General features: G+C 31.2%; 1 protein-coding gene across 1 annotated transcript in view; it reads left to right on the top strand.

Moving 5' to 3' along the window:
• Positions 1–4,808: 4,808 nt before the first annotated feature.
• Positions 4,809–23,954, top strand: part of LOC127719267 (uncharacterized) — a 30,439-nt gene continuing 11,293 nt past the window's right edge. The window contains exons 1-6 of the mRNA XM_052225281.1: positions 4,809–4,818; positions 5,359–5,471; positions 10,329–10,575; positions 13,552–13,589; positions 17,618–17,746; positions 21,079–21,163. Of these exons, the coding sequence (XP_052081241.1) occupies positions 4,809–4,818; positions 5,359–5,471; positions 10,329–10,575; positions 13,552–13,589; positions 17,618–17,746; positions 21,079–21,163 (622 nt within the window). The remainder of the gene's footprint in view (positions 4,819–5,358; positions 5,472–10,328; positions 10,576–13,551; positions 13,590–17,617; positions 17,747–21,078; positions 21,164–23,954) is intronic.

The raw sequence follows: 23,954 nt of genomic DNA, 5'->3' as shown, positions 1-23,954 counted from the left end.
ATAGCATTTTAAGTAAGCATGATCATTTATAGAATGAGCGATATAATTATATTGTTTAGGTGTATAAACTAACATTTTTGTTTAGATATATATATATATTTGTACATGTATACGTATGCATAGGCGAGTGCATGTGTATTTTATTTTGTATGTAAACAAGGTCATGATGATAGGTGTACAAAACAAAAAGCATGTACCCACAAAACACGAAACCTTCAGGAAATGTTCCTGGAACGTTTCTCGTTCGTTGTGATTTGACGTTGTGGGAACATTAAAGTGTGGACTACCAGTTACGTTATAAGAACGTTATGATATAACGTTATGAAAAACCAATCTGGAACCTTAATAGAACCTTGTGTAACCAATCTGGAACCTTGATATAACCTTAAGCTTGTGTAACCAATCTTGAACCTTAATAGAACCTTGTGTAACCAATCTGAAACCTTAAAAGAACCTTGCGTAACCAATCTGGAACCTTTATAGAACCTTGTGTAACCAATCTGGAACCTAAATAGAACCTTGTGCTACCAATCAGGAACTAAATTTAACCTAGTCCCAGACAACATTTGTACGCTGGCACAACAATGGACCAACGTATCTACATTCATTGGCCCAATGTTGTTTTAAGACATTGGCCCAATGTATAAGTGCAAAATCCCTATGTTGGCCCAACGTGATGGCTAAACGTTGGAACAACTTTGTAAGGTCTTATACAATATATATAGGTCCAACGTTGGCCCAATGATGGAATAATACGGCCGATGTTGAACAAATGGTTGGCCAACGTAGTACTACAAATCTTGAACAAACGCTGGCACTCCGTTGGTTCATTTTGTAAACTTTTCGATCCATATGAAGGATGCTAAAATCCCATCCAAGCAACAGCTGAAATAATTCCTGGTTTTTACATCAGTTCAAAATTGCGAAAGTATTAGTTTTATAAAATGTTACAATTTTTGCGTTTTAAGGATCCACTGTTGTTATACCATTTTGTTTCTTACATACTACCCTGACAATTTGTTATTTTGCCACTTTCTCTCCATTTTCCTGAACATGCATGAAATATCTGCCACTGGACGTTTAAGCAACCAACAATCAATCAATATTTCTCTCCAGGAATTGTACTTTAGAATTTTACCCATATTTGAATGAATTCAATCAACACATCCATGTTACCTATTTTTCTTAAATAATGAACACAAAGGTATGTATATATATAATTTATTTTATCTAGACAACCAGCAAAGTGTTAAAAGTTTAATTTTATGTATCTACACGTTGCTAAATCAGATCTAGAATGAAAATTATTAAGTCTATTGATGATAATTTCGTTACTGTATATGTAATTCACTTCATACACTTATTTTCCTAGTTCTGTATTCTAACATGGTTTTCATTCACAAGAGTGTTCCTTTTGTTTTCTGCTTCATTTTCTTTTGTCACTATTTCTGACTCCGTCTTATCTTTTATTTTAATCAAATATAGCAAATCTTCATAAAAATTATTTCACTGCCCCTGTAATAAAGTAACGAATAAATGAGTTCTCAATGTATACTTCTTAAAAATATACTAACTCCTATAAAAATAAGCAAAAAGACAAAAAATACATTGTTTCCGGTGTCCTGGCACAACAAAAATATGATAAATAGGTAGAAAATAGGCTCTTTTTTATATTTTACCTAGACTATACAAGGCGCCGCCACAGCAATAGGCATAAGGCATGCTTTACCATAATGGTAGACTTCACCGTAAGCTTAGTTAAGTAGGAAAATTGAGGGTAGATATGAATACATGAAACAGAACAATGTGTCAAAAAAACGTTCTAACTAATGATTGTAGTGAAAAAAAATACAAAGTCAAATCTAAATACACCAGCTTTAACGGTAATATTAAACATTTTATGCATATATATCTGTGAATTTCGAATCCGATGTGGCAAAAAGGATGGCTATTAATTATATTACTTACTTAAGCTTAAAGTAATTCATTTGGCATTTTGTCCTATCTCCGTTTCCATGCATTTTCTAGCCAGAATATTGTCTATGATTTCCTACCATTCCTTTTGCACTCTGATTTATTTTGTCTTCTGTAGTACTGAAATACCTGACCTATAAATTTATATTAAAATGTAAAATTGTTCTTTTATATTTGTATGAAGTAGAAATCATTTAATAACATTTCTGAAACAGTACATAACAAGGTACATCCTAAAACAGACTTTTCCATTGATAATGGTCATGATGGTTATAAATGCAATCTTCATATTTAACAAAGATTTCAGAAATAAAATATTGAAATATTGGTAATATACAATTTGTTTAATGATACTAATGTTCAGTGGCAATTTTTTATGTTTATTTAGAATTAAAAATGATTTAAACAAAATCTATTTCACCCGAAACGTAAGATCAACGCTATAAAATGATAGAAATTATATGTTTTATTTGTAAACAACATACCTTAGATTAAAAAAACATATTGTATTTGTCATTCATAATATTAGGATTTTTAAAGTAATAGCTTACATGTTTCTTTCTCTTTAGATGATGTGATTTCCTCCGTTTGTTTTCTTTGTAATCACTGCTTTCTTACAAATACACGACAGGAAATAGCCTCAAAAGTGACCATCCCATTACATTTAGATTTCCTATAACCTTAATTAATTACCATAGCAACTATCTTTGAAATTTGTCTAACATCTGTTCAACCTTATCAGAATATGCTTGATTAACAGAATGGCTGTATCAAATATCATTCTGTATATAATTGCTTATTATGTTTCACAAATAAAGTTGAATGAAAATAGTTATAATAAATAATGATAATAATAATTTAAACTTTTAATCAGGCAATCTATGTTTAAGGAATACAAGTTTTTTTTTTATTACAGTATTGATATTCCATTATATATTTTAAACAAATAAAGGTTTGATTAATATGCATTATGGCAAAAATCTTACTAAATTGCATTTTTAACTATTACTTTATTTTTTTTTCTGGGAAGATTAAATTTTCTAAAAAATGAGGAACATTGTTCGAACGTTTTAAGACTGTTAGTCAAGTAACGTTAAAAAATAACTAATATTCAACGTTTCTACAACGTATTATTTGTAACATAACCAAAATGAAACTTCAACACAACGTTAATCAAAACCTTCCTAGAACGTTGAATTGTAACGTTTCATTTTAACGTACTCACAAGGTTCGTGTAACGTTAAGGTCCAAAATAACCTTACAGGAACCAATCCACAACGTTCATTGAACGTAATGTGTTTAGTGGGTAATGTATAAAAATAGTTTTCTCTCTTTACGCAATGAAAATCACTGAATTCTTGCATAATGTGTCACGATGTTTTTATTATTGTCTAATTGAAACTAGTAAGGGACACAAGACGGTTTTATAAATTAGTAATATATCTTTTCATTTTCAATTTTGAAGAAATTAAACACGTTGAAATATCTACTTACGTTTCATTGAACGTTTAATTTAGAATAATATCAAAGATTGAAGATATTTTAAATAAATATATATAGACAAAAAAATCTTAATCATAGTGGCAAACTAATTATATTTGAAACCTACCTTGATAGAATATAATAGACACATTTTAAAATCCAACGGAAAGTAACACGTGTAATGTTTATAAATAAACTACCGTAAATAACAAACCCTTAACGGAGAAAACAGATATCCGCAAAATCAATGTAATAATGCAAATGTAAATAATTCTAACAATGAAGACTACAAAATTTCGTCAAGTCAATCCCCTGGTTAATTTGACGATTAACACACAGGGATAAACCTATATAGAATAGGTGTACTATATAGGACAGTTGTTTACAACTAGATACTAGTGCAATAAAGAATTAAAAAAAGAAAAAGAAAAAAAAGAGGTATTTGTATATGATTTCGAACAGTCATTGCACTTTTGAAACTCATCCTGATCAATAGAATACTTTTCCACGTGGAAGTTTTTTTTCAAATATACTTTTTTTTTGTTAACGATTCTCCTTAGAAATCATACAAGATATTGCTTATTTATTTTCTCAATATGCTCGTTATTTAAAAAAAAATGATCTGTTTGATTTAAGGACGTTGAAAAAATATTTTTGACATATTTTTTTAGTATAAACGTGTGTGTATTTGATATTATATAACATAAACGGATGATGCAAATATTTTTTGAAAATATGATTTTAACAACGATATTCTAATCACTGATATTGTTTCTTGATTCAAACAGTCTTATGTTATATTATGCAGAGACCGCACACCAAGCAAGGTAAAGCGAGTTACGGGTGCCACATGTGGAGCAGGATCTTCTTACCCTTCCGGTGCACCTGAGACCACCCCCAGTTTTTTGGTGGGATTCGTGATGCTCAGTCATTAGGTTTCTATGTTGTGTTTTGTGTACTATTGTATTTCTGTTGGTCTATTTTTCTTTTTTAGCCATGGCGTTGTCAGTTTATTTTTGACTTATGAGTTTGACTGTCCCTATGGTATCTTTCGGCCCTCTTTATTAGACATTTTCTTGATTTATTTTTTTTGTGACAAAAACGAGAGAAAAAAAAAACAGATCACAAAATCGTAAAATTGCAAATTAATAAAATGTTTGAATACGTATTGATGCTTAAACAAAAAATAGAATAGAATACATAATTGGATACGAAGCTAACCATATTCCAGTTCCAATTAATTAAACTTTGACTTTTTGTTGGTTTTTAAGGAACTTGTTAAAAAAGGATTCAAACAGTTTGAAAGAGGCGATGTTGTTAAAGACGAGGACGACATTCATTATTTCAAAAGAATGGCTGAATGTTAGTATTTTTATGAATGAATAAATATATAAGCTATATAAATTATCACAATTGATAAACAAATGATAAATAGTAGATGTATAGCAACACAACCTAAATCAAAACTCTTTGAAGTCTTAAATGAAAAGAAAAATTGGTGTTATCGGGCAAAATATGTTACCCTGTATTGAGGGAAAAAACCAAGGAGTCCGAACATCTGACAAAAATTCCTAACCCAGACCTAAGTACATCCTTAATTTAGAACGATAAGAAAGACATTTCGAAATATTTTTAATCAAACCATAACTACTGCGATTTCTTAATTTTGTGTAATTATTCCTGTGACATCAATTTTCATATTTGAGATTGTACGTAATTATGGTTACTGGGAACCGTATGCTAAGTGTATAGCAATACTTATAATATCGAACATTGTTGTTTGTTGAATATGCAACAACCATGACATTAGATATCCCCAAAAATGCGTTGTTCCGCTTTTGGTTCAATTTTTGTTGCCAATTGATTTATGCATATGCATATATTACTTTCAATATTAAACAGATGTTTATGGAGAAACAGTTTTGCCAGTCATCATTTCACTTAGAAAAGGAGCATTCAGGGAAACAGTGATGCGCAGTGCTGCAGAATCTAAAATACCTATAATTCGATTTAAGGTAATATAATGCTGCTTAGATATTCGGTTTTTCTCATAAATTGAATTGTATGAGATTGTTTGGCGATTTCATTTAAATTCGAGTTCTCCAGAGGACCAAAACACTTCCGTTAATAAAAAAAATTCTTCTAGGTAGATTTAAGTTGCAATATTTATGGATATTGCTATACACAGGGCTATTTAAACCCATAACAACTACTTTAAGATATGATAAATTCACATTTTTAGAATTAAAAATCGCTAATAAGGGTTTGAATGTTACATGTTTTATCAACATTAACACCATTTTCATTCAAACAATTGTATATAAAACAATACATGATTACTTTAAAAATGAAACTATAACAGTCTCTTCATATACCTAAATCAACCATCAAACCCATTCCATCCAAGGTATTCATCCGCAAGAGGATATTATATAGCTAAACCCAAAAATATGTTAAACCCATGCATTCTTGCCAATAAAACTTTCAACCTTTAACGTTAACAATGAATAACATAGATAGTTAAAAGCCTTCAAAATATCGCAGCATCCACTCAATCTACTTGAAGAAGAACTTAAGGTGACATATCGATGCAGTTCACGACTATGCAAGAAAAAAATTAAAACAACACGTTATAAATTTCATTCCTCCGAAGCGCTTTTCTGGATTTAACTTCATCAGGAATACTCAATGCCAAATATTTGAAAGCCAAGGATGTATAAGAACCGAAACAGTTGTAGATCTTTACGACCAAAAAGGACATAAAAAAATAGCCTATTCAATGTAAGGTCGACTTTGCCTAAGGGAGTTGAAACCTTAGTTTCTAAATAATTTCAAAATTTATAAACGGGCAATGTTAAAAAGGTTTATTTTAAATCATGTCAGTACCGAAGTACTGACTACTGAGCTGATGATACCCTCGAGGACTGATAGTCTACCAGCAGAACATGATTAAAGCTCGAGTCATATCCATATAAACGGCATATTTTATCTAAATGGATGAGTGCTTTTTGGTCATGCATTCAAAAGCGCACTAAAACTACGACGAACAATGAGCTCAAGGGTTTATAACTCTTTCAAGAACCGGGAAGTTGTGTATATTTTACACAAAAACTAACAACCCTTCTAACGTTCTTCCTTTATGTTCTATTTTGTCGATAGTGAAAGACGGCTTAAGATATTTTCAAATATTGGTTTCAATCAGATGTGGTCTCAATATCTACTCCAAAATCTTCGATCTCCATCTTAACAATTTTACTGTAATATCAAAATTTTGATTTTTATAAGCTTTACACTACTATTCCCCATTGAAAAATTTTAAAAAACTTCTTTTTGCAAGTTTAATGTACAAAAATTTGAATCGTAGAAACAAATTCCTTGTTTAAGGTGATCACTTTCCAACAACATATTAACCCATGAATACATAATAAAAATGCTAGACGTTTTGATCAACAACATATGTTTTGAGTTTGGTGAATTGACATCTCATCAGTCGTTATTAGAATTGGTATTAATTGTGCGACTCTACTTATCGATTTGCTGTTGTATTCGTAAAAAGCATATTTCAGACAGATCCTTCTCATTGACGAAACTAAAAAAAACATCTTGCTACTTTCTTTAATCAATAATCCACATTTCAACGAAAGCTTTCATCTCAAATATCCGGGTGAGCTTGAGATTTAGGACATTACTGAAAGCAGCAGGCCTTGTTCCTTTCTTAAAAGCTAGAACTTACGACAATCGTGATGAATTTTATTTCACAATTGTCAAATTTAATTTCGTAGCAGAAAAGACCCTGTGACCCGTCATATAGCGTTAACATATCTTAAATAATAGGTTACGCATGTGCACGCTTGCACCATATAGAGTTCATTAGCATGGATGTGCTTCTTTTACACAACCCCTCCAACAGTGGTATGTGTGTGTGTGTTTTAAAACGACAAACGACATGTTTTCGTGGTGTTATATTTTAAGATAACACAATATTCGTCTGATCTGTAATTTACCGATTGTGTCTTATTCACAATTCTAATGCAATTATTTTGTATCAATGGTTCTGATTGGATGACATTAAGCGTGAAATTCTCTATCTCCCTGTCTGTAACTAAGGAAGCCGACATTTTGAATTCCGGAATGTATTGACATGTAATTTCTCCAATAATAAGCAAATAAACTCACAATTTGCACCTAGAAATCTTCCTTTTGTCAAATTTTATTACATTCTGAAGCGGACAAGAAGCCAGAAAACGCCCGGTGTTTACGTTTGATGCCAGAAGCATACTCATGACGTCACCTAGTTTAGGCGCCAAAGAAGATAACATCATTTCGCGGGATATTTGTTTAATGAAAATGTATACTATAATAATGACTAAAATTGAATGATTTGTTTATTTTGCATTAGAATAGAGATAACTGTATTGTATTTGAAGCTTTGCGGACGTCCATCGGTAGTTTTACTGTCGCAAATAATCGTTTACCTGTCTCCACTACGCTCCGCCAGGTAAACTAAATTTGCGACAGTAAAACTACCGATGGACGTCCGCAAAACTTCAAATACAATACAATTATCTCTAAATTGTTACATTTTTACTAAGTTGTGTTCACATGGCGGGTTATATATGCATAACAACAGACGATTAACTTGTCAGATAACCTGACCTCTGTCTTTAGCAATTTTCTTAGTTTGGTTTTTTTTTTGTCTCTGGATTTGTATCTGCTGTATTGATTAATGAGATTTGAAATCGACAAACTATCTTTGCCTCGGAACTGTACATGGTGTGTTGTACATGTAGCTATGATAAATGGAGTGAACTGTAATCCTGGTGAAAGTGCCTCTGTTATCAGCTACAGAGTTACCCATGCGTTCCACACAGGCTTTGTAAAGTGTTGAATACAATACTAGTATACTAAATTAATGATATGTAAATGTCTTGTTTTTCTGTTATGTATACTAGTATTCAACGGATTTCATAGATGATTTAAACGACCCGTAATTTAACTTTGAACACATCTGCAGAGTTTATGTTTGACTGCTTTTTCAGAAATTGCTTACTCAACTGGAGCATTTGAACAGGTTTTGTTGGGGGTTGTGCTGCTCAATCTTTAGTTTTCTATGTAGTATTTTGTAGACTTGTTCATCTTTGGTCGTTTTTCGTCTTTTGTCATGATGTTGTCATGACGTTGTCAGTTTTTCTTCGACTTATGATGCTTGAATGACCCCTTCATATTAACAGCATCTTTTTCCAAAGCTTGAATATTTCCATTCATACACATATGTCAGTCATCAGCCGTATTTAATGATTGGATATTTCTAATGCAAAACAAAAATACAGAATGATGTATTTTATTTTAGAAACAGAAACAAATGATTAAGATGTTTAAGACATTAATACTTTCAACTTGGTATAAAAAATGAGGAAAAATGCAGTGCAATCGAATGCAGAATTTAAAGTTTTGAAGTCTGTGTGAAATAACAGAAGACACGATATTCAGATCCTGTTTTTAACTTTTTTTTTACATTTCTTATACATTATGCAAGGTTACATTGAATATCGTGTTAACATATTTTCTGTTCAGCAATTTATTAGGTAGGTTTTTTGTAATTTGTCAGTGCATGAGTGGTGTACGCTGTTTTAAAAAAAAAAGTCAAATATACTTAATTCCTTTACCCTAAAGTTTCAATCAGGAGCCAGGTCAAACTTTGCTTTAAAATTATAAGTCCTATTTGAAACTAAGATTGAACCAATTGCTTTTTTTATTTCAAATAATTTTCCAGTACTACAAGCTTCTGTAAAATTAGATATCTTTTTTAATAACATCTAACATGTCTTAGCAATGCTAAATTGACCTGAGATGGATTTGGCTATCTTGTTTAGGTCCTTTTTGTTATATAGCTCTTCAATTGTTTTGATTCTTATACATCCTTGATATTCAAATATTAGGCTTTGAGCATTTCAGGTGAAGGTAAACCCGGATAGGCGCTTCGGACGCATGAAATCTATAACGTGTTGGTTTTTTTTTTGATCAAGTTATAGTACATGTTTAATTTCTATACTAAGGGAAGGAGGGGATTTAACCCTGATATCATGTTTATCGTTCTTACATTATATTCTAAAAATAATTATTTAATCAGTGAGGGAGGGGAATGGATTTCTGTTTTCATCTTAGGATAAAAAAGAAAACCGTAGAAAAACTTTCGCAGAAAAAAACAATTTCTCATCGTTGCTGTTGTTTAATTGTGGTAATAGTTTATAGGAAAGATTCGGACGCAACGCTACATTACCTTAACATAGTGCATGATGCGCATGTGTTGAGCTGTAAAGCATTTGTATTTCCATTAAAACAATCGAGTTGACTTCTTTTTTTCAAGGGCAAACAATGTTACATTGAGAGTTCCAAATGGTGAAGTTGAAATCATCCCTTCGTAAATTTTACGGACGCCATCACGAGTTGGTTGACTGTTGTGGAATAACCGTTTCACAGATGATATCGGATATGTTGTATGTCGTAACTACAATACCCTCCCTTTTCACGAATGTGACCTACCGAATTAGACTATTTACCGGATTTGTAATAACATAAGCAACACGACGGGTGCCACATGTGGAGCAGGATCTGCTTACCCTTCCGGAGCACCTGAGATCACCCCCAGTTTTTGGTGGGGTTCGTGTTGCTTAGTCTTTGGTTTTCTATGTTGTGTCATCTGTACTATTATTTGTTTGTTTGTCTTTTTATTTTTGGCCATGGCGTTGTCAGTTTGTTTTCGATCTGTGAGTTTGACTGTCCCTCTGGTATCTTTCGTCCCTCTTTTGTGCATCAGGAAGTCTTGACTGAGCAGAATTTTAGAAGTTGAAAAATATTTTATATTATTTTAGAAACACACATTTGATGTGACTGTTTTGACACCTGTGAAGTATACTAACAATGAGAGGTCAGTAAAGATGACAGAACATATCACAAATGTTAAGAACCCATGGAGTGTCCAGAAATCGAAATCAAAGATTTATAATTTAGGACGTTATGATGATGAGGATGATCCAGACGAAATAGCATTCATCTCAGAGGGTCCATCTGACTACAAAGATAACTTAGATGCTATTATATGCTGTTTGATAATCGGAGGTATACAAGATGTTGCTTTTTCAAAATTCATATCATAGTACGTTGAATCTATGAATGTTCAAAATATCAATGTTCTTTGCTAATCTTACATGCAAAAAATAATGTTTGGACATTTGTATGCTAGTAAACTTTAATGGACGTTAAAACTCAAATAGGATTTAGACAAGCTTTCACTAGCTGTGACGACTTTAACACGCTTGCTAGCGCCAAACCTTTTGCGTAAACTCGGACAGATGTGTAACAATACAACAAAAGAACAAACTATAAAAATCAGTTGAAAAGGACTTTACTCATCAGATCGATACAAAACAAAAAACACAAAAACACAGACTAGACGTGGCAAAATATTTATACACCCCAAAAACAGCCAAACGTCCTAATCACATATATGTATTACTGAGAGAATTTGGTATAGGTTTTAATTAATTTGTTGTAACGAAATCCCTGACTTAATAATTTATCAGTTCTACATACATAACATTCGTTGAAACCTAAAACGCGACTACAGACACGGGCATAGCGAACAAGTTGTGAAGTATACACACCGTAAGAAGAGTCAAAGGAACATCACCGTCCAAAAATTGCCTTTTTCAGTTGAATTATTTTTGGATATCTCACCGATCTGATGAGTCAAACTACTATGGATTCATTTTCATTCGTTTGATATCAATTTTCGTGGAATTCGTAGGTTCAGGCAAACGATGAATTTCTAATGAAGTAAAATGTTCCTTTATACATGTTATACTTATATGAAAACTTTGGCAACAATATACACGCATACCATTTTCCTCAATCCACGGATATTGAAAGCCACGAAAATAGTTGAACCTACATTATTTCAAAACAAAATCAGGGGCATAGGTAGCCGAGTGGTCTCAGTAGTTCAACTACTATATCAGTAGCCCGTCAACACTGAGGTTGTGAGTTCGAGTCCCGCACGTGGCAGGTGCGTTCGACTTCAATCTTAATTGACTAGGATTGTTTATTTTCCTACTAAAGGTCGGTGGTTCTCTTTTGGTATTCCGGCTTCCTCCACTTATAAAAACAGCCGCCATAAAATAACTAACAATGTTGAAAGTGGCGTTAAACACCTATCAATCAACCAATCAAATAAAACAAAATCGAGAAAAATACGAGTCTATGGTCTGTTCTTATAATGTTCTGTTTAACAACTTGGTAAAACTGGCACCCTTTTTGAATTTCATGAAGAGTGGCTTTGTTCATTGTTGAAGGCTCACGATGACCTGTAGTTGCTTATATCCGTGACATAAGACATAAAATTAGTCTCATAGGTCATCATAGCATGTATATTCAAACATTTTTTGTTTTGTTTTTGTACCGTATTCAAAGACAGATGAGGAGTGATGGAAAGATTTTTATATATATTTTGTATGAATAAGGAGACTCCTCTAACCATTTCCCGTTTTGTATCTTTACGCCTTTTTCTTACATAAATGACAATGAATAAATTTATTTCATAAAAATTATTACACAGACAATATCGTTCCTATATGAGAGAGAGTTGATTGAATGTTCTAGCAAGTCAATTTAATCATGCGATATCTTTTGTAATGTCATTGTGTCTTGTGAAAAAACATCTAAAATTCAAAGGAAAAAATGATGTAGAAAAACATTTCAAAATAAAATTTGCTGTAGTTGGAAACAAAAAAGTTGCATAATTAGTATATAATGAGGAAATATGAGTATTTATCAAATCGTTTTGACTATTTAGAAAAAATATTATTAAGGTTTAAACGTCTGATACGAGGCACTTTTTATGTATCAGGTTTCAGTGGTTTTAAAGAATGCATGCTTTTACACCACTAATACAAAGATAAATTAAGAATATTTTGATCTGTGTTACCTATTACATCTATATAGTAACCGGTAAAAGGGTGTGGATGTTTATTCTACAGCTGCACATACGGATAATTGATAAAACTATTGAAATCTAATAATTAAGGTCTACTGAACAACAAAGTTGCCAAAATAAATTTAAAAAGAAAATCCTCTTTTTTTTCACTTACTAGGAAATTTTAAGATGATATACATTTTAGGTCCAAATTCTTTGATTTAATGAAAATATATCAGAAGAAAAATAAAACAGTCTGCTGTTCTCTTTAAATTTAAATGTTCCTTCGTTTAAAAAATAGTCAATTCAATATAACTTCAAACGAGCACTGAACAATGTTGATGAGAGTTATTACTGTTCAACTTCGATAAAAATTTTCAGGAAATTTAGGGATTTTATTTCTTTTTTGGAGAATTCAGTAAGAGGTGAATTAAAATGCTGAGTTTAACATTACGACTGTACACTAATGAATCACTTTTTTTACCAAGGTACAACACATTTTGATAATTTGAATAACATTCTGGCTAAGGTAGTTAAGGGTTAATAGTACTGTAGTTGAAGAGGTACAGCCGTTAAATCGCCCCAAATCTTCAACTTCACTCCTGATATTCCTATTATTATGCATTAAAAAGGTAACAGTGCACTAGGACTGTTAAAACATATAAATTAAGAATAAAATATAATTTCACGAAACTGTTATTTGAGATAAGTGTTGTTTTATTTTTGATTATGTTGTATTAATTGAACCTTTTTTAATCTAAGCAATTCAATATGGCGGCTCCAGACATGTCAATTGTGCCTTTGACTGTGCATTTGAAAATGAATTCGAATAAGACGTCACAGTGATGAAAATAATATCATACTTTTAAAAAAAACTGTAGTTTTCTTATATTATTCTTTTACAACCTAAAGACAAAAGTTTTCAGGGAAAGGAATGTTGTCAATAATAGAAAAATAATTATCAAATAGTGAATTATAGATGTTTGAATCCATTTGAATCACATCTGTATGTACATATATACATGAATTAAAGCAAGCTTGTTGTCTTAAAACTTGGTTTGTTGGTACTACCGTACCAATATAAGAACAGAAAAGGGTTAATGCATGTAAATTTATTATTTCAGTGTCGATGGAAAGCAAGTCTCAGGAAAAAAGAATTTATGTAAGACATACCATAGATTCGTTACTTGCAGAATATTATTTTGATAAAAGGGACGAAAGATAATAGAGGGACAGTCAAACTCATTGATCGAAAACAAACTGACAACGCCGTGGCCAAAAATAAAAAGACAAACAGACAAATAATAGTACAGATGACAGAACATAGAAAACTAAAGACTAAGCAACACGAAACCCACCAAACACTGGGGGTGATCTCAGGTGCTCCGGAAGGGTAAGCAGATCCTACTCCACATGTGGCAACCGTCGTGTTGCTTATGTTTTTAAAAATCCGGTAAATAGTCTAATTCGGTAGGTCACATTCGTGAAAAGGGAAGATAAGTATAGAATAGAATATTTTATTTTATGCCCCACCTACGACAGTAGAAGGGCTTTATGTTTTTCGTCCGTCTGTCCCGCTTCAGGTTAAAGTTTTTGGTCAAGGTAGTTTATGATGAAGTTGAAGTCCAATCAATTTGAAACTTAGTACACATGTTCCCTATGATATGATCTTTTTAATTTTAATGCCAAATTAGAGTTTGACCCCAATTTCACTGTCCACTGAACATAGAAATGATAGTGCGAGTGGGGCATCCGTGTACTATGGACACATTCTTGTTCCAAATTACATGGCTTATAAAGAGCACATAAATCAGATACAGTGATTGAAGTAATTGAGTCAAAAATAAGACATTATAATATTCTATAAATATCACCGTAAGCCTCAGTCAGAATCATAGCCAAAACAAAATAAACGAAAAAACACAAACACAAATACATTGATATTAAATAACAGTATCAAGACCTGTTCTTCTTAAGTCAAAAGAACTACCAGTAAAAGTACCACTTACAGTAAAGTCTTCTTGTGTTTACAACCAACTTCTAAATTTTCAAATTTCTGACAAGTGCTGTGACGTTCATTCCCAACTTTATCAGCTGTACAATTTAAACAAAAGCGCCGGGTTCTATCAATACGAATTTTTGAATATCTGACAGTTACAACTCTTAATGAATGAGCACTGATTCTTAATTTACATATAGACTTCCTTTTTAAAAATCAATGATATCTAAGTATTTCTCTTTTTGAAAACAATCTTCAGATGAGAAATACGTGTCAAGTTTGCCTTTGTCAGTGATGGTTTAGATGATTCCAATATTTAAGAAAACTGTCACACAACTTACATAAAGTACCAAATTTTTGATTAAAATTTGGTTCGTGTTGCTCAGTCTTTATTTTTGTGTACTGTTATTTGTCTGTTCGTCTTTTTTTCTTTTTTTAGCAATGGAATTTTCAGTTTATTATCGATTTGAATGTCTCTCTAGAATCTCTTTTTGTATAAATTCTATAATGGAAAACCATTTATTGACTTTAGTATAGAACTGTTTATTACATATATATATATAGGCATCATATAATAATCCATCTTTCAAATCTTCGAGTATATGACAATATTTTAACATTAATAAGATAACTATAATTGAATTTCTGACATCACAACTATATTACTTGCTTTTGTATTAACACCAAGAATATATTTCATAAATTTATCTTGTGACCTTTCAGTAGTATTCTGAGAAAAAAATCCATTCTATAATATATTCATTTCTATTCTTACATGCAGCTAATTCAGAAGTAAACATTCCCCAAATTGCACAGCCATACAAAATAATTGGTCTTATTGTATAATATACGGATGTAAAAAAGTTGTAATGCTAAGATTAGAGAAAGACAAACACCTGTGTAACTTAAAACATGCTTTTAATTGATTTCTAATGTAATTCGTCTTTATTTTGCTTCAAAAAAGTAAAATAACAAAAATATCTAACTCTAAGATAAATTCAAAACGGAAAGTCCTTTATAAAATGGCAAAATCAAAAACTCAAACACATCTAACGAATGGAAAACAACTATCATATTCATGACTTGGTACAGACATTTCCTTATGTAGAAAATGGTGGATTAAATCACTCGGTTTTATGACAATCGCATTGAATTCCACTATATTGACAACAATGTGTGCGCAAAACATACAGACATAATAGGTAAAAACGTCAAAAAATGGGGTACAGCAGTCAACATTGTAATATAATCTTAATCACTACAAAATCAAATAATTGTTTCAACAAAGAAACACAAAATGGTATATTGACAAAGTACATAAGTAAAAATGAAAGACAAAAATTCAAAATTGACCATAGCACAATAATACAATTTCAGGATGTATAAGTACCGAGCCACTTAGATTTGCCTGATTTATTGAAATTGAAATCTTTGTCCTATTCGAATCAATATCAAAATACAATTCTGCACTAAAAGTATGCAACATATCAATTCTCTTTTGCAAACCATCATGTGTTTCTGAAAATATAACAACATCATCAGCATACATCAGACAATCAATTCTACGATTATCAATTTCAACAGGATCCGTACATGATAAGAACATTCTGGTAGATCATTTATGAATATTTTAAAAATGTTTAGGCGGAAAACATTATCCTGTCTCACACCAATGCAAAACCTGAAACATGAAGTCACTATATCAACAATTTTTACACATAGGTCATTTTTTACAATAGATGTCTTTGTTAATAGAATAAAACTTTCCAGATAAATTATTTGTTAAATGATTAAATTTATTCCCTGCATGAATCACTTTATATCAAAAGCCTTTTTAAAATTAACAAATTAGGCAAAACATTTCCCCCATTTTTACTTGTACATTTATTAAAAGAAGTTTTTAAAACAAAAACATTATCAGATGGTCTACATTTCTTAGAAAATCCAATTTGATAAGTTTCCAATGCTATTTTGAAACAACATCTCGTAAAATGTGTAGGCTATTTAAGATAGTTTGTTTAAATGCACGCTCTTTATATTTACGCAATTTGTTATATCCTTTATAAAATTAAAAATATGAACCTCTAATAACAGTGTTGAAGGGAAACTTCATCCTTTGAAATAAGAGGTTTCCTCTTTAAACTGAGGTCCAAATCAAAATCCATTTACAATTAAGTCTTTCATTATTTCATGAGTTATTGGGAAAAATCTGACAGGCTGCTTTCTGAGGATCTGTATTGTGATAATCACGATTCATGAATCACTTAATTGAACTTTACAAACCTGATGCCATAGTGGATTTTGAAATAAACATGTTGAGGTTTTTTGACCATTTATAACCTTTTGGAAATATATACATTTTAAAGTTATTAACAGATAGCTTAGACGAACAAGTTGCTAGAATTCCAAATGACAGTTTACAATGATAATCAAAATAATTTTCCATTGAAAACATTTAATTCTGAAGACAGATAATACATTCAGTATCAACCGAGACATTCAAAAAAGGCAAAAAAAGAAATGTTAGGTATAAACATAATAAACCATAATGTTATGTAAAATGCTTTTCCAGTCAAAGGCATTACCAATTAGTTCAAGTTCCACAAATTAGTTTAATAACTATAATATTCTTATTGATCGATTGTATATATCAAAGTCGATGATATGAATATGTGGCTTCTCACTATGAGGGGATGGACAGGGGATACCCTTCTCCCACCTTCCGCCCCTATCTCCCACCTCCAACTTTTAGAATCTTTTTTCTTTCCAACCTATTTTTTGTCTCCCACCTCCCGCCCCTTTCTCCCCCAGCCCCCCACTCCCCACCTCCCTCAAAGGTGTCCACCCCTCCACTATGGCTATAGTTTTGTTGTCCCTTTTGGTTTATAAGCTCTTCATTCTGTAAGTTTTGGATTATGAAACAGTTTGGCAGCGAACATCACTGAAGAATCATTTATTGTCGAATGGCAATCTGGTGCAGAAAAACTTGTACTACACATGTTATCATTTAGTAAGGAAAGTAAATGTAATCAAGCATCTTATTCAATTTGTATATTTTATTTAACATATGTGTTTTATGTAGATGGAGGAATCAGGAATTAAAAGAACTAAACACATCGCGACTTATTTGAACTTGATTTCAATAATAACCATCATTTGTATCTTATTACATGTAAATGCTTTCATTTCAGGGGGAAAACACTAATATGTATCCGAATGCATTATCAATGTACCTTCTAAAGGAAGGCAAATGGAAGATTCCAAAAGAACATATTACGAAATCATTTAACGAACGATCCATCGAGTACATTTACGAGAAGGTATACACATATACAACTTGAATCAAACTTACACACACACATACATACATACAACATAATGAAAGAACCATTTGTTTCGTTTGCACATTGACCAATTTTAAGTTTGTTAGAACACAACTGATTTGAACCCTAAATATTCAAATTATGTAGCTCGGTCCATACCTGAATGAAAAAAAGTGCTGAGGCAGCAAAATGACTGGTTCATGAAAAGTATTCAGGGAGCAAAACAATGAGTGTATTGTAAATGTACTAAATTTCCATTTTTCGTACTTGTTTTAACCTTTGCAAATCACTGGTTGGTTAAATTGTATGTATCAACACATATGATAAGTGAATCTGATGGATGAATGCTTTTAAACGGACCAATACATGTAGATACTGTTCTGAAAACTTGAATTTTCTAATTACTAAGGAGTTTCTACCCTGGAAAGAGATAAACATAGCTGTGTTTGGCAAAAACTTTCGGGAATTTGGGTACTTAGTGCTCTTCAATATCGTACTTTATTTGGCCTTTTAATTTTTTTGATTCGATCATCACTGATTAGTCTTTTGAAGACGAATCGCACGTCTGGTGTACAAAATTTTAATCTTGGTATCTATGATGAGTTTTTTTTATATCATACAATGTTTTAATACATACAAATCTATCAACAGGAAAACTGTCTGCTTTAATGTTTAACGGATGCTGGATTGCATCGATTGTATAGCACATTATAAGGTGTGTCTTTAGGCCAAACATATTTCATTTGGGTTGTCAAATGGAAATTCTCATTAATCTAAAGTGATCTTTTATCCTGGAAAAAATTAATGAAAAATTTCTCTCATTTCGGCTTTTAAATGTTATAAGTTTATATGTCCGCTTTTGGCAAAATTAAATATATATTTGATATCCAAGTACAATGGTCTTTATCCAGGTACAATGGTCTATCTTCCTTTACAACTAAAATACGAAATGTCTACACTCGACGAGTTTTAGTCAGAAATACACTGTTCTATTTCCACAATACCATTGGATTATAATAGGTTATTCATCCTGTTAGTTGAGAGACAAAAATTTCTATAGAATTTTATCTCCACTATTTTGAATGTATTTTTGCTGAACATTTTTTTTTATCAGAATTATCTTAGAAGTACTATGCTTAGATTGATTGCATGGTTTGAACTCAATCTAGCAAATTGAAGTGTTATATCTCTAGAGCTCCAGAAACATGAGAAAGGGGGATGCTTTATTTATCTAAGTTGCTTGTCTTTAAAAATACTCAAATTAAACAACGACTTACTTTTCATGTACGTAAATTCGAGTCCTATATAACTTTTTATGTATTAATCAAATATTTATGATATTGCATTTTTAATCCTTAGTTTGAATTTATGCCCCACCTACCATAGTAGAGGGGCATTATGTTTTTCGGTCTGTGCGTCCGTTTGTTCGTCAGTTCGTTCTTCCGTCCGTTCGTCCGTCTGTCCCACTTCAGGTTAAAGTTTTTGGTCAAGGTAGTTTATGATGAAGTTGAAGTCCAATCAACATGAAACTTAGTACACATGTTTCCTATAATATGATCTTTCTAATTTTAATGCCAAATTAGAGTTTTGATCCCATTTTCACGGTCCACTGAACATAGAAAAATGAAAGTGCGAGTGGGGCATCCGTGTACTATGGACACATTCTTGTTACCACTATTAGTAAATGGGAAATACATCATTATAAGATTTTCATGACAATTTATCTATATTATAATATTCACTGGAAGATTGAATTAAGAATATGAATATGAGAATAAGAAGATGTGGTAAGATTACCAATGAGATAACTCTACACCAGCGACCAAATGACATAGAGGTTAACAACTATACGTCACCGTACGGCCGTCAACAATGAGCAAAACCAATTGAAGCATTTTTTTTCCCTTTTTGCTAGATAATGTTCGGAAATTATTCTTGATGGAGGAATGATTGAAGATTTCAAAAACATAACTATTTTCTTTAAGTTAAATGATTGAATATAGGAAAGTACATTTACAGCAGTTGTTCAAGGGAATCAACGAAAACAAAAATAAAAATTCCTCACCATTACAGTATCTTTTATCATTCAATATTGAATTTCAAAACCTACAAATTTGTTTGTGCAGTTTTCATCGTTAATCAACTCAAAAAATTAATATATAAAATACTTGGGACGATCTCATTTCACATGGGATTTCTTCTATTAATAATTTACCAAAACTGATCAACCCGGTTTTGGTCTTAAGGTTGTTATATTGTATAATAAGTTTAACATACTAACATTTAATCGGTCATGACTAATTAGACACACACCCTTAACATATGGGGATCGGAAATGGGATCGAAAAAAATACAAGAAAAATATCCGCATTTAAAAATTCAAAGATTAAAGTGTAAAAGTTGATTATCTTCAGTTTAAAATCAGACGGTATTAAAGTGGAAATTCTAACCTGGCTGAAAATGTGACTCAAATGGAAATTGATATACACAAATATCTATGCAATGCTCTCATTTTAAATTTCGAAATCAGGAGGCTGATGTTCGGAATAGAAAAATACAGCAAAGAATCAAATGTTCTTTTTTTAATTATTTATTTTAAAGGCAACGAAACATGCATACACGCAAAAACTCAAATATTTGTAATAAGAAAATTATTTCAAATCGTTCGTTGCAAAAGGGTCTTAGACAGCATCTTTAACATAGATGTAAGTTCAGATTGAATAACACAATCAAATTTAGACACCAAAGAACACTCTTTAAAAGAAATATACAGTCTAAATATGTGTTATTTTTTACAATATAAGTAATATCTTAGTTATATCGGTACAATCGATTAAAAAATCGAAAAAAACAAAACAAAAAAACAATAGGTATTTCAAAAGGCAGGATATTGTATTATAATTCTTACTTTGATGTTTTCTATTTATTTATGTTAAATTTGTGACAACAATTAAAACTACGCGTTATAATTAAATGTCTTCTTTGAGCAATAAATAAAAGATGTTGTCCCTAAAACCCCTAATCCGTAAATGGTAAATAACAAACAAATGAAAAGATCCGATCAGTCGCATAACTTCCCCTTCCTACTTTTACAGTTGAATATTTTGTAATATTCAACTTTGTCTAATGTAATCACCTTAAAAAAAATCTTACATTATCATAATCATCTTTTGTTAAGATATGCGACCTTGTTATAAACTAATTATAAAGCAGCTGTGTACTTTATAAAAATCAAGTGTCAATCAATATGAAATTTGAACATACGATGTTTTTTAATTAGTTATTGTTTCTCATAAAAGGTTTTTCTTGGTTGTTTTTTTTTTGGACAGGATTTGGCTGATGACTTTGAACATGGATTGTGGTCAGAACTGCAGAATGACACAAATATGGCCTTCAGATCTCCGATATTGACCGGTATTATATCATAATATTATAATCTGCATTATAAAATCATCCAGATTTGAAAATCACTCTTCAGACACCCCTGAGAGAAAACAACTATGCCAACAAACTACTGAAAAAACACTTATACTCAAAATCCTTAGTCATAGACAATTGGCCCATTTTAGGAAGTCAGAATTTCAAAATTATAATCTTCGTTTAATCTTAAATCCAATTATGATTTTCATAAATGTATCGTTTTTTGTATAACATGTTATATCTGGTGTACTGCATATTTTTTTGACCATAGTGTTTATACCCCCAACTATCAAATTCAATCAAAAATATAATTCATCTCCGAAATTGGCCAACATTTATATCATAAAAAAATTGAAGCCTGTTTTCTGTTATTATACATTTGAAAAGAAGTTTTATACATGTTCTACTTTCATCAATTTGAAAAAAACCAGTTATATTGCACAAGCAAATATTCCAAATTAATATGGTATGATCGAAAAGCCATTACTTTTTCTATATAAGGAAGATTTTAAACTAAACTCCCCTACCTATTCAAAATTAAAAAACATCTAAAAACTGGATCAATTTAAAAAACTTCAATGATATTAAAAAATAAAAACCTGTGTTCAGAACGTTTCACAAATATTATTCATATATTTTGTAGTGTAATACATCTAAACCACATTAAAATACACTTGTGACGTAAATCTTTTGTTAAAACTCTCCATTATTTTCTATTGTCCATCTGCATTCATCCGGACGTTTTGCCCTTTGGGTATTTCCATGGGCACTTTCTTAAAAAGTGTTCACCTATGGAAATAGTTCTAGAGGACGTAACGCGATATTGAATGAAGATGAAAACTTACTAAAGCGGGTGATATTAAATGGATTTTTTTAATTGGGATGACCTCGTAGTAATACAATGAACACAAAATATCTCATTATAAATAAACAGCTTTTATTTGCGAGTCGTAATACCATCGTATAATATTAGTATCGTTTTCACTAAAATTCCACCACATTTTCCACAATTTGTTTTCCGATGCAAAACTTGGCTTAATTTCTGTCACGGATAGTATTCAAGCGGGTAAAAACGAATATTTTCCATTGAGTGCCATTTCTCTTCTATGCATGTACAAAATATCAAATGTGTTAACTTAATTAAAGTCTTTTGTAATATTGAACACTTTAACATTATACAATAAGGAAAATTAGAGAAAATATATTTCACTTACAGATTTGCTTTTACTTTTATCGTTTAAGATATCATTTGCTTGAAATTTAAAGTGCTGTGTTTTGATTATGTACAGCAAAAATTGTATGTTCCATTTTATTATGTACATAAAAAAAAAGAAATTTTACTCAGATAGCTTCTACAATAATATTGTGGTTAAATAGAATAAATAGTCCAAGAAACTGAAATGGTCAAAATGACGTATTTGGTATATTATTTGAATTTTCGTTGTTATAATTTGAATATGGTACTAATGAATAGAATTTAAGGGGTATGGATAACATTTGAATAAGGCTTACGTTAAAAATTGGGCGGGATTTTTATTCAATTTTCAACAGAAACACGTAACAAAATCGAATTCCTTCAAAGTTGTTATATGTCCAGTGGCAAATATAACAGCTATATCGGAAGTGCAACTGACGGCGTTAACTTGAAATGTTTAAATGAAATCAAAAAGTAGTTTTCCACTTAAGTTAAAGACATACAAAACGCAATCTAAAAATGTTTTTAATAACGCGGGTTTTTTTTTCTAAAATTGTTTGCCTCCTTTCTAATAATTGGGAAGAATGAAAAAATATTTTCAGTTTGCTTGTATTGCTTTTTAAGACTCTAAACCATGCATAACATTTTTGTTTGTCGTTGTTATGAGCAAAGGGAGCCAAAAAAATTGTTGGGTTAAGCATGAAACATGAAACAAGGTTTTTTGTTGATTTTTATTTGATCTAATAGAATGGTTTGAAAAATAGAACCATATATTTTGTTTTAGATATGTCTTCAAACCGAGCACACCCTAATTAGTTAAATAACCTATACTAGAGTGTTACATACCTTGAAACTTATTCCAGTTGTACCATGTAACTTTTTCTCACACGATTCTTCATCCAAGATTTATCGTACGAAAAACACACATAATCCATTAACATACTAGTATATGCATAAAAATTAGTTTTTTTCTCTCTCCCGAAATACCACTTAAAGACACAAATAAATATCCTTTCAATCCCACCACAACAAAGACGTGCGTATCTAATGACTTAAAACATAAATCTGGATGAACTTTATTCAAGATCTTTTTATAGTAATTATTCTACTGTTCATAAATACTTCGTTAAGTGAATAGATGGTCAGCTTGATCTTAAATTTTGCCTGTGGATTATTGGGTACAACACGGGAACAATGAAAAGAAAGAATTCTTTAAAATGTTATAATTTAAAGATTCGTTCTTAATATTTAAAGTGTATTTTAAGTTAGCGAAAGTCCAAAATAACTGTCCATTCCTGGGAAATAATGGGCGACGGCCCTACAGGCCTCCACTCCATTATTTCCCAAATGGACAGTTTTGTGGACTTTCTCTATAACATAAACATGACCACTCACGTGCATTGGGTATTGGATACTTTACAAAACGCATTTGACTAACAGGTCGAACAACAAATGTTCTTAAACCCTGCTGACTGCCATTGTTAGTCAAATGCGTTTTGTTAAAATATACTTTTTCACTTTTTTGGTCTTTTGGAAAATGTTGTTTGTGCTGTATTTAGACCCGTCTAACAAGAAATTTGTTTTGCATGC

The sequence above is a fragment of the Mytilus californianus genome, unplaced genomic scaffold (genome assembly GCF_021869535.1).
Source record: "Mytilus californianus isolate M0D057914Y unplaced genomic scaffold, xbMytCali1.0.p SCAF_11, whole genome shotgun sequence".
Lineage (NCBI taxonomy): Eukaryota > Metazoa > Mollusca > Bivalvia > Mytilida > Mytilidae > Mytilus > Mytilus californianus.
This window is presented reverse-complemented; position numbering and strand designations above follow the sequence as displayed.